Below are 12,772 nucleotides of genomic sequence, written 5' to 3' on the forward strand. Positions count from 1 at the left end.
CCCATCCCCAAACATTGGCATTGATTCCATCAAAATATATGTACAAATCGGGTCAAAATCATACACCACCGTAAAAAAACCCAAGTTGAGCTTTCATAGCGCAATATCCACTAAACGTGATCAAGCACTTTACAAGGGGTCCCTAGCCAACAGCAACAGTTAACATGTAGGACAAGACATCACGCCTGTTAGGCGAAATTACATTTTTTCTGACAGAGACAACAACACTGTTAACGCCAGGACAGGAACTCATTTTACACCCGAGTCCAATGAGAGAACTGAGTAAAGAGCCTTTTTAAGGACTCAGCTCAGAGTGGGACTCGAACCCAGGACCTTCCAATTCAAAGGCGAGTGTCACACCACAAGACGACCTAGCCGCATGAAGACAGATGATTGTTAAATAATTCGGTAACGTCATTTCCTTACCTCTTTACATCTTAGGCCTACACATAATAAAATAGAGAAAAATATATGAACAGAGTGAAACCAAAAGACCACTTGAAATGCGGGTCTTTTCTACAAGGATATCTCGCAAACATGTTAATGACGTCATATTCATTTATAAGTTTCAAGAGAAAAAAAAAATCATCTCCCAAATCTAAGACTGTATGTTTGATTGTTTCCCTCCCAGCCAAGGACTTTTCAGGGCCACGACAAATCGAGTAGCACCATTCCAAAACAAAATCAGAAATAGAAACTCAGAAATCAGATATACAAGTGACTTCCTGCCCATCATGGTGCAGCGTGGCTCAGCAGTACAGTCTTTGCTTCGTACCCGAAAGTACCGAGTTCGACCATCCGCCGCTGCGCTGTGTGGCCTTGAGAAAGTCACCTCGCCCTAGCTCAATTTGCGCGCTGCATTGCGGATGACGCCTGGATTATTCCAGTCTTCCATTGGAATTGACCCTAGAGACAAATTTACTCTATGGGATGAATAAAGGGAATTAAAAAAATATTATCACGGGGGATTGATAGGGACATAAAAAGGAAATAAACATAATACAAAAATCTTATTTCTTACATCTATTACTTTATTTATAAATTAAGGAGTAGCCATTAAACTGCACACGTCATCGGTACCAATAGATATGCTAATATCCATCCAGCTTATTAACATTGGCAAATTCACACCACTTATCCTAATACTTAGTTTTAAATTTTAAGACGGATGGTTTTCGTGCTCGGTTCTTTGGACACATCTTGATAGTCTGGGGGAAAATGAGATTAGTTAGTTAGTTGTGGTGAATAACTTACATATTTTATATTCTCAATTATTATAAAATTAACATTTTATTGTGTTTGCATTTGTTAGTGTCATTGCTGAAATCTAATATTTCGATTATTTGATGTGTAATATGCCTCGCATCTTATTGAGATCAGGTGGCGTAATTGCTTTAAAAGGGGTCCCTGACCAACAGCAACACGTAACATGTAGAACGAGACAGGACACCTATTAGGCAATGTTACTATTTTACTACGCTGTTGACGGCCAGGTACTCATTTTACACTCGAGTACGGTGAGAGAATGTGAGTAAAGAGCCTTTTCCAAGGACTCAAATATGCGCCGAGCGAGGCTCGACCCCAGAATCTTCCGATCCGAAAGCGAGTGTTATACCACAAGACCACATACCCGTGCATGCTGTCCATCAATAAAAATAATCCATCTTCTCTCTTTTACGTTCCTGTAATCCTTAGATCTGTAACCGATTCATTTTTAGTCCTCTGAAGTACTGGTTACATACACACTTCTAAGGATTTTGGAACCGGAAAATTAGAAGGTATGACGTCATGATTTGTCTTCCCTTAATGCAATGCCTATGTCAGTAAGACACCTTCCGATCCTATGGAATTTAAAGGAGGGCGAAGTGGCCGAGTGGTTAAGGCATTGCACTGTGACCCGGAAGGGGTCGGGTTCGAGCCTCGCTTCAGGCACTTTCTTTTTTTTTTCCTTGGGCAAGATTATTAACCCCCAATATGCTCACTTAGACAATTGGGGTGATTCCTGTTGACATCAGACATCTTGTTTGATGAATTATCTATATTCCTTCGTGGAAAGCTTTGACGACGATATCTTATGATGTCATGGCGGAAGGGCAAAATTATATTTTATACTTACTTGGCAAATCAAGAAGGGGTCTTTGTGCATCATTTGCAGTTCGTCCAGTAAACGGGCGTAGTTTCGAATCAGAGAAAGACACTGAGTAAAGATGAAATGAAGATAATCAGAAGAATAATATAATAACACACGTCCAGAACTGATTAACGACACATTTGCTGCGCACATGGAAAGGTGTGTGGAACAAATTATAGGCTTTTTCCTGAGTCAATGGAGCTTATCATGTTAATGGGCGTGTCCCTTAACTATCATTCGTTATATCCTCCTCCTCTTCATCATCGTCATCATCATCATCATCATCATCATCATCCATCTTATCACATCACATCTCTAATATCATATAATGTAACTATCACACACTAATACAATTAATTGATATGATAATACACCACTAACTAATAATTAATAATAATGATAATAATAATAAATAATAATAATAATAATAATAATAATAATAATAATAATAATAATAATAATAATAATATATAATAATAATAATAATAATAATAATAATAATAATAATAATAATAATAATAATACTATTACCACAACTTTTTGGTCCCTCTCTGATGTGTTATCATTAAATAATAGCTCTTTATTATTTCAATGTGGCACCCTATGGACATTTTCAAAAAGACGTTAAGACCTTGAATTTGCAGATGACCTAGCCCTCCTCTCAAACTGCCTACAAGACATGCAGAACGAAGTCACGGCCCTGGAAGAAACCGCTCAGCGAGTTGGTCTCAAGATTAGTAAAGAGAAGACAAAACCACTGCGCTGAACTACCAAAAAAGAAGCATAAATCACCATCTCTGGCACAGCAATAGAAGATGTCAGGGAATTGACATACCTTGTCAGCAAAATCAGTCAGCAGGGTGGAACTGATGAAGACACCATCGCTAGAATCAAGAAAGCGTGCCAGGCATTTGCAATGCTGAGACCAATCTGGAAAGCTTCCAGCATATCCACAAACACCAAACTCAAAATATTTAACACTCATGTTAAAGCAGTCCTGCTATATGGGTCAGAGACTTGGCGAACAACCTTGACCACATCAGCCAAGATACAAACTTTTGTCAATCGCTGTCTTCGACAAATACTCAGGTTGAAATGGTCTGACAAAGTGCCAAATGCTGACTTTTGGACAAGAACAAACCGAGAACAAATGGATGTCCAGGTCAGACACAGAAAGTGGCGATGGGTTGACCATACCCTGCGGAAAGAGCCCTGCAATATAACCAAGCAGGCTCTCGAATGGAACTCACGGGGCAAGAGGAAACGGGGTCGTCCAAAACAGACTTGGAGGCTTGGAGGAGAAGCATTCACCAAAATGTGTGCGTCTCCAATGTTACCTGGAGTGAGGCAAAGGTCTGTGCCAAGGACAGAAGAAGATGGATTAGTGCTGTTGAGGACCTATGCTCCGCCAGGAGCCAAGAGGCATAAGTCAAAGTCAAAGTAAGTCATTACTTCAATGTAATAGCATTGATTTATTGCTCGAGACATAATTTGACATTGTGTTTTGGTTATAAACAACAACGCAGAATATTTAGTGGCCACGTTAAAAATAAATGTTTTACAGTAATACATAGAGAACAGCTGGAAACATGAAAAAGTGGGGCCTGGCTGAGACTAGCTTGTGTACATGTGGATGGCCAGAGCACATGCACATAGAATGCCAGGATGGGCCCGCTGCACTGACCATGACCTGAGAGCCTGCTCCACAGATGCTGTGGAGTGGGTTCAATGTTGGAGCATCAAGCTATGATGATTATGAATAATAAATATTTTCAAAAACGTACCTGGGGTCTCTGTTCCACTGAAACGAGGACCCCACAAACAGATTCTGGATCTAACGGACGTCTGGTGTTGGAGTAGGCGATGTATCGGACCAATCTGTTACAGAGGTTACATCTTTTCTTGGGAGACAGTTTTATGATGGCACCTGGAGGGGGGGGGGGGTAGATGAAAACAAAGGAGACACAGGCTAATGCGGGTATCGTTTGTTTGTTTGATGAAGCGAGTGTTCTACCAACTGAGATATCGGGACCCCCCCCCCCCCCCATGCGCTCTGCCACACTTACATTATTCATCTGACATTTAAAGTAAAAATAATACATTTGATTTATATTCCATACTACCAAAACATGGAACAGTTTGAATTTTAAAACTTAAAATGCTAAAGATATTCATGCATCTAAAATGCCACTGATAGGGAACTTTTTGTTTTAAAATACTTAATTATTACTCCGCATTCCTAATATATGACTCTTTTTTGTTGTTGTTTGTTTGTTTATATTTTTACGTTACTTCCATATGTATCTCTCTTTTTAATGTTTCTATCAAAAAATGCAATGTGTAATGACCATTATATTGTTACTTGTGTTTTAAGGGCATATAAGGAATACTTGGTCCATTTTAAAGCTCTATTACTGATATGATATAATATGAAATAAAACCTCCGTCATCTTCCTAGTCGGCAAGTGAATTTTCACACACTGCATGCAAAGAATGTGCTCAATCAAGTAATTTACCATGCCCTAACTTGGGAGATGTAAAGGCAATTGCTGTAATGGTGCAATCGGTGAAAATAGCTGTTAACCTTGATGCGTTTTGTAAAAAAGTTTATTGGAAGGGACATAACTGGTAAAAATTATTTTTTCAAATGGTTGTTTCTCTTGTCTGTTGACTTTAAACTGGAACTGCTTGTCCGCAGTGCAGACCATATTATGTGTATAAATAGTGCACTATTTATAAATCAATGGTGAAGACTATAAAGTGTGCAGCCTAATTGTTTTTCCAACTTTTCATCCTCGTACTGTGAGGCTTATCTGCAGATGCTATTTTATTGTTCAATAAACAATATATAAAACAAGCAATAAATGTTAGGCCCTATTCCATTATGTACTGGATAGAATAGAAAATATACATATTAATATATCTAAAAGTAAATATACATTAATGCGTTAAATTTTTTCTCGAGAATTTAAACATACCAATATTGAAAAAAAGGACAGTTTAGAAAATAATGTTTTACCTAGAATGTGTTTTAACAAAGTTAAATGCAGTTTGTTCAATAAGCAGAAGACTTTTACATCATATCCCGATAGATTAAGACGGATCTCAATTTATAAAAAAATATCTCTTATAAGTCTTAGGTTCGAGATTAAGGTCATCTTAATCTTTGAATTCCTGAAGTAAAAAATACAAACTGTGATTCTTAAATGTACTTCATCAATGCGCTCTCAACATGGTCATTATTTTAACAACAAATTAATTTCTTTCTACTAGAATGTACAAAGCCAAGAACCATAAGTTAATTTCGTATTATTTATTTCGTCTTTATCGTTTTGTTGGAAAACCGTCGTCTGAAAAAAACATCCAATGCATCCTGGTCACCCAATAGCTTTGCTTCATCTGGGGTAAAAGCAGTTTCAAGTCCTTCAGAGCCATAAGGCACGTGGATCCGGGGAGTTTATCCCTGTTTCTATAGCGTGAAACGGAGAAAATTGGCATTGCTTGTTAGCCTTAGGATAAAACGTCAGTCTATAAGAAAGTACTTTCCACCAGCTCTTACAGACCCAGCTACCCAATTACTTCTGGGTGGGCAGAGGGTAAAACAATCTAGAATTCACCTAGAATCGATTTCGGCCCTTTTGCGTGTGAAATGAGTGCTCTACCAACTGAGCTATTGTGGTTCCCTTGAAATAAAAGTATTTGGGACGCACTCTGTAGACTGATAAGTCAAATAGCACGAGTCTTACAAGAGAATAAAGGTCTTAAATAAACAACAACAAACCTGGTTTGGATGCCGAGATAGGCATCATGGGCTTCAACTTATGCTCTGATTTAAACTTCAAAGATGTAGAAGATTGTCTCCCTTCCACTGTTTTCACTGTTATGTAAAGAGAGGGGGAAAAGGGACAATATTAAAACCATTTTCAGTTTTGACGAGATATTTCACTCTTATTCCCCCCCCCCCCCCTATTTGTTTATCCCTCGTTATTTTTAATCGATAGAAGTACTGCTTTCTTTCTTTATTCTTTAATAAACATGTTAACGATGTCTCCGAAAAACCCCATATTTCCCGCTTTTATTAAACCTAAATCAAAAAGATTGAGGTTGTATCTCAAATATTATGCAAGGTTGATTGTTTGAGCTGTTTATTGAATTGTTATCAATTCCTCTCGCTGTTTTTACTCTTACATAGACGTCTGTGTAGAATTATATTTTTGGTGTGAATATCTCTAAGATATAAAACTGCAAACCAGTCGTTCTGGAAATCGACATTTTAGTTTCTTTTAATCAAATGTTCTATTTTTAAACAAACTTTTAAAAAGCGATGCGGATAGACAGTAATGTTTAGCCTGACTAAACCAGTCGGTTTATGCAATATAAACTGAACATGACAAATCATCGTTACAGGCAAATGACAGAACATAATATTTTTCCTCCCATAAAGAAACGTTCAGCTCTCAGCGCAATGTGTAGTGTTTAAAATGTGACTTGCTTCGATTCTTACTGCTGAGGTAAAGCTTATTTTCGAAAATTCTCGTTAATAGATTTTTACCATCTGGATTCAAAAACATAAGGTGTCCCATTGCACGCCCAGTAACCTACCTTTGGTGGTAGTGTTTGTACAGAGGGTCGAAGGTGTACAACTGCACGCCCAAGAACCTACCTTTAGTGGTGGTATTTGTACAGAGTGTCAAAGGTGTCCCATTGCACGTCCAAGAACCTACCTTTAGTGGTGGTGTTTGTACAGAGGGTCAATGTTTGACAAATCAGATTGGGTGATAATTCCTGGACGATAAGATCTACGACATAGGGGGCGTATAGGGCTACAAACGGATCACATTGGTCTTTGATGGACGCTGGGAGGACGTCACACACTTTGTCAAGAGCTGCTATGACCTGTCCCTGAAAGTACATTTTATTGAATGAATTGGATTTTTACAAAGAAAAAAAACGAGAGAAAATAAAAGAGTCCTGCTGATATTGTCACTGGCTTAAATTTTGTGAAAATTATTCATTTTACAAGTCATTCAAATGTGGTTGATTTTTAATTCTGCATTTGGAACTGGACACTGGATAGGTCCAAATGGTCAATGGAATCTCACCAACCACATTCAAGCAGGTAAACAAGCAGGTGAGATTCCATTGACCATTTGGACCAGTTCCAAATATCCATTAAAGACGCTCAAAACGTTTTACAAAGCGCAGATACAAATACATAATCAAATAGATGGTTGGTTTGTTTTGACTCACTCAACCCTAACACCAACTATATCTGTAGTTTACCCGTGTTACTTTTACCGCATGCCTATTTATTACATTTTTCCGAGACAAATTATAGGCGTAGTATCAAAGCTAATGTTTTATAGTTTTTGCATGATAATGGTAGTTGAATAAAACTATCTATGTACATGCTCATTTTAAATACATTTTTCCTATTTTGAAAAGTAGCAAAATCTCTAGAATTGAGTGAGTTAATCTTGTAGCATCTAACCTTAGCGGCGTTGCTATCCAGCATTTGGTCGACAGCGGTGAATACATAAATACAAATAGGGCACAACTCGCCTTTCTTGACAGTGACTTGCTTATAAATTCTTGATAATGTGTGGACATCTACATCTGAAAACAAAATCATTATGAATTATTTAGTACTTTAACATTTAAATGAAACTTTAAATTCTTGCATATTTTCCGGTCAATTTCAGTTTTATTTAATTCGAAGAGGGACTTTTCAAAACATTTAAAGATTATTTTCAGCGTTTAAGAATAGAAGAATTTCACTTAAAAGATCGTTCTGTACTGCACAATTTCAATTGGGATAATCTATATTATATTTGTTCGTAATCGAGTCATTCATCATGGAGCAAAGGATGTCAAAAGGACCTAAATTATGAAAAGTGTTCACAACTTGTGTAATCCCCAACAATACATATGGTCAGTGTGTTAGCTTGATTCTTACATTAAATTTGATTACAATATTACTAAAAGAATGTAGAATGTTAACTTTTACTTTATTAAATAAAGGCCTTTAAATAGGAAGTAACAGAAAAAGCAACGTGCGATTAATGCCATAGAGAGCAAACAACTACAAAAATAGTCTAGGTCAATCGTATTCAGTGAAAAATTACAAAATTACATAACAAAACAAAAAGGTTCCCAAAACTTTTTAAAATGAGAACGAAATATAATATTCTATCAATTAAACTTTCATCTTATTTTTAATTGTTCGGCGGAAGGGGGGGGGGGGGTATGTTTTTCAAAACATATTATTAATTATTTGGGAGAGGGGAGGGGGTATTTCATTAATATGCTTCAAAGTACTAAACAAAATTAGAAATAATTGAGTTCTAAAAAAAGGAAGAATTTTATAAATGAAGGTTTCGGGCTCAGTCCCTTCTTCAGCCAACATATAAATAATACACATTATTGCTACCGCATGATAAACTTTGTTTAATGATCTTGACGAACCATAGCGTCATATAGTTTAGTATTTACTTTAACAAAATTACTTACGTTGTCGTGCACCAGTACAAAGACCCAACAATTTACAAACATCTTCAGGTTTGTAATTCAGTATAAGTTGGACCAGTGTTGGAAAGTATTGTTTTATCAGGGAGTCACACTCTGTCTTTAGTGAGGCTGGCAAAAATTGACACACACCATCCAAAGCTGCCTCAATCTCTTGCTGAAGTAAAATTAAAGATTATATATATATATAGGTACGAGGGTGCTCGATAATTTAGGGTAGAACATATAAAAATAAATAAATTCACTCACGTATTTTTAAGCCGAAACGAACGTTTCCATGTCCTTTTTAAACGTTTCTTTTAATCAGAGGAAAAAAATAGATCATAACAAACTACAGACTTTGCGTAGTGCTGTTGGTTTACTGGAAGATAACTATTAGTCACGTGATAAAAGTGTACCAATCATTGTACGTTCTGCTTTTAGAAAATGGGATATTATACAATTTTCTCAACCATGAACTTAAAAGAGCAGGAGTTAGAACAATTGATCTTTTAAAAATATTATAACTAATAATTAGCCTGTGCTGCAGAAAAATGCAATATATTTAATGGTTAAATAATTATCATATTCTTGTAAAAAAGTAACATCATGCATCTGAAACTTTCTGATGTTGCAAGTCACCTGAGTACTGTTTTCTTTCAAGATGCCATCCAGTTGGGAAATTGCAAACTCACAGATAGGACACAAATCGGCTCTAGGGGTTTTCACAGAGTGGGGCGCCATCTTCGTTATCTCCACTATAAGAATAAAAACAGCAAAAGGAATCAAAATTTCAAATAAACAAATCTAGCCATTCGTTGTTTTTTGGGGTTTTTTTTTTTTTTGGGGGGGGGGGGGTGTTGTAAATTCATAACACTTTGCATCATGAATTTGGAATATTGAGTATTTTACATTTGTAAAAAGACTAGGATATCTGAAGGTCGAAGGGTACACATAAATGGTTACAGTGACAAATAAGATTCACAATTTACTACGTAACTTTTAACCGTTCGTGAAAACTTAAGATATCTTCTCAATTTATATATTTTCTTGCTATGTTTACATTGCTGTGAAGTCTTGTCAAACTGTGACCAATGTAATACTAATGCTAATTGTCAAACTGTGACCAGTGCATTAGTAAAGCTAATTGTCAAACTGTGACCAGTGTATTAGTAAAGCTAATTGTCAAACTGTGACCAGTGTATTAGTAAAGCTAATTGTCAAACTGTGACCAGTGTATTAGTAAAGCTAATTGTCAAACTGTGACCAGTGTATTAGTAAAGCTAATTGTCAAACTGTGACCAGTGTATTAGTAAAGCTAATTGTCAAACTGTAATCAGTGTATTAGTAAAGCTAATTGTGAAACTGTCACCAGTGTATTAGTAAAGCTAATTGTCAAACTGTCACGAGTGTATTAGTAAAGCTAATTTTCAAACTGTAATCAGTGTATTAGTAAAGCTAATTGTCAAACTGTCACCAGTGTATTAGTAAAGCTAATTTTCAAACTGTAATCGGTGTATTAGTAAGGCTAATGTTTTTGATATGTTCTTGAGGTTTTCTCTTAGTTTATTTTTTACCATGATGGTTTAATCAGGGTACATCGATTTATGTGGGTGTTCACGAATAGTTTATAAAATTTGGCGTTAAATCATAAATTTATGTTTTTTACTTTATATTTAAAACAAATCAACACTTACATTGTCGTGCATTAGTACAAAGACCCAACAATTTACAAACATCCTCGGGTTTGTAATTCAGTATAAGTTGGACCAGTGTTGGAAAGTATTGTTTTATCAGGGAATCACACTCTATCTTCAGTGAGGCTGGCAAAAATTGACACACACCATCCAAAGCTGCCTCTATCTCTTGCTGGTGAAAAGGATAAAATAAATAAGAAACATGAATTGTCTTAACTTTTCCTTCTAGCGTAAAAAAAAGACTTAAGCCTAAAATCGTGTTGACAAATGAATTACAATATTACAATAAAGCCCAATTACATATACATTATATGATATAGATAAATATCGATATATATATATATATATTCCACAAAAACGGATTTTGTTGTTGTTGAAATGATGCAATATCTAATTCCTTATACAATCAAGAGAAGAAAGGCATAATGCAATAAAAATTTAGTCTTAAAGAGCATAACAGACAAACGATCATGGATAAGTTACCCAGTCAAATACGAAAAAGGCTTTTTAATAGAGATATGAAATTCATTCTTGAAGCAAAAATGTTTTGTTATCATCTTATTTTCAGATAACAGTTGCTGAATGTTCAAGAACAACAGAGTCACAAATCACAAATAATTATGAATTCAGACTTGAGTTTCTTTGTTTAAAAAAAGAATCAAATGTGTCACGTGTTAAAATGTTTAGATTTCACCTTACCTGTGTACTGTTTTCTTTTAATTTGTCATCCAATGCGGAAATTGCAAACTCACAAACGGGACACAAATCTGCCTCAGGTTTTCTCAAGGAGAGTGGCTCCATTTTTACTGTCTCCACTGTAATCAAATCAGAAGCAAAGATAGAATTTAAATGTTCTCATTATTTAACAAAAGACAACTTCTCCACTGATATTCTAGATATCGTTTACACTTCTTTTATTATATTGTAAATTGCGATTGCTTGCGTCACGTTGTTGGAGGCTAAAGAAGAACGGTTTATGTTTACAATAATAAAAATGACAGAGGAAGTATTTTGACAGAATTGTATATGAAAATCATATATCATTTCACAATTAATACAAAATCAACACTTACATTGGCGTGCACCAGTACAAAGACCCAACAGTTTACAAACATCCTCTGGTTTGTAATTCAGTATAAGTTGGACCAGTGTTGGAAAGTATTGTTTTATCAGGGAATCACACTCTGTCTTCAGTGATGCTGGCAAAAATTGACAAACACCATCCAAAGCTGCCTCTATCTCTTGCTGGAGAAAAGGATAAAATAAATAAGGAACATGAATTGTCTAAACTTTTCCTTCTAGCGTAAAAGAAGACATAAGCCTAAAATGGTGTTGAAAAATGAATTACAATATAACAATAAAGCCCAATTACATTTACATTATATTATGATATATAAATATATAAAAATCCCACAAAAACTGATTTTTGTTGTTGCCATGGTGCAATATCTAATTCCTTTTACAATGAAGAGAATAAAGGCATAAAGCAATAAATAATTTAGCCTTAAAGAGAAAAACAGACAATCGATCACGTAAAAGTTACCCAGTCAACTACGAAAAAGGCTTTTTAATAGATATATTAAATTGATTTTTGGAGCAAAAATGTTAATGTATCATCTTATTTTCAGATAACAGTTGCTGAATGTTGAAGGACAACAGAGTCGCAAATCACAAATAATTATGGATTCAAACCTAAGTTTCTTTGTAAAAAAAAGAACCAAAATGTGTCATAGTTTAAAATGTTTATGTTTAGTTACCTGTGTACTGTTTTCTTTTAATTTGTCATCCAATGCGGAAATTGCAAACTCACAAACGGGACATAAATCTGCCTCAGGTTTTCTCACTGTAAGAAAATCAGAAGCAAAAGATAGAATTTAAAACTTCTCATTATTCAACAAAGACAACTCCACTTATATTTTAGATATCGTTTACACTTCAATTATTCTATTGTAAAATTGCGATTGTTTGCGTCACGTTATTGGAGGCTAAAGAAGAACGGTTTATGTTTACAATAATAAACATGACAGAGGAAGTATCTTGACAGAATTTTATATGAAAATCATATATCATTTCACAATTAATACAAAATCACCACTTACATTGGCGTGCACCAGTACAAAGACCCAACAGTTTACAAACATCCTCGGGTTTGTAATTCAGTATAAGTTGGACCAGTGTTGGAAAGTATTGTTTTATCAGGGAATCACACTCCGTCTTGAGTGAGGCTGGCAAAAACTTGCAGACCCCTTCCAGAACTGTCTCACTCTCTTGCTGGAGAATAGTGAACAGACACAATTGATAGAATATACACGTTATTCCCATTTATCGTTATCATTTATATTTTTAAAGAGCTAGAATAGATCCAAAAGCACAAAGATTATATGATAACCTTCCAAAAATTCAAAAAGTGGGGAACAACAAAAATAGTTTACGATGTGTC

General features: G+C 35.4%; 1 protein-coding gene across 2 annotated transcripts in view; it reads right to left on the reverse strand.

Moving 5' to 3' along the window:
• Positions 1 to 1,010: 1,010 nt before the first annotated feature.
• Positions 1,011 to 12,772, reverse strand: part of LOC144973765 (uncharacterized) — a 50,171-nt gene continuing 38,409 nt past the window's right edge. For both annotated transcript variants that reach the window (XM_078916647.1, XM_078916648.1), the window contains exons 18-30: positions 12,432 to 12,603; positions 12,090 to 12,175; positions 11,406 to 11,577; positions 11,032 to 11,147; positions 10,333 to 10,504; positions 9,278 to 9,393; positions 8,642 to 8,813; positions 7,623 to 7,747; positions 6,856 to 7,033; positions 5,913 to 6,008; positions 3,916 to 4,058; positions 2,117 to 2,197; positions 1,011 to 1,208 (exon numbers count right to left, since the gene is read on the reverse strand). In XM_078916647.1, coding sequence (XP_078772773.1) covers positions 1,140 to 1,208; positions 2,117 to 2,197; positions 3,916 to 4,058; positions 5,913 to 6,008; positions 6,856 to 7,033; positions 7,623 to 7,747; positions 8,642 to 8,813; positions 9,278 to 9,393; positions 10,333 to 10,504; positions 11,032 to 11,147; positions 11,406 to 11,577; positions 12,090 to 12,175; positions 12,432 to 12,603 — 1,698 coding nt within the window. In that variant the 3' untranslated portion in view covers positions 1,011 to 1,139. The remainder of the gene's footprint in view (positions 1,209 to 2,116; positions 2,198 to 3,915; positions 4,059 to 5,912; positions 6,009 to 6,855; positions 7,034 to 7,622; positions 7,748 to 8,641; positions 8,814 to 9,277; positions 9,394 to 10,332; positions 10,505 to 11,031; positions 11,148 to 11,405; positions 11,578 to 12,089; positions 12,176 to 12,431; positions 12,604 to 12,772) is intronic.

Source organism: Berghia stephanieae, chromosome 5 (genome assembly GCF_034508935.2).
Source record: "Berghia stephanieae isolate SIO BIC M18660-M18661 chromosome 5, UCSD_Bste_1.3, whole genome shotgun sequence".
Lineage (NCBI taxonomy): Eukaryota > Metazoa > Mollusca > Gastropoda > Nudibranchia > Aeolidiidae > Berghia > Berghia stephanieae.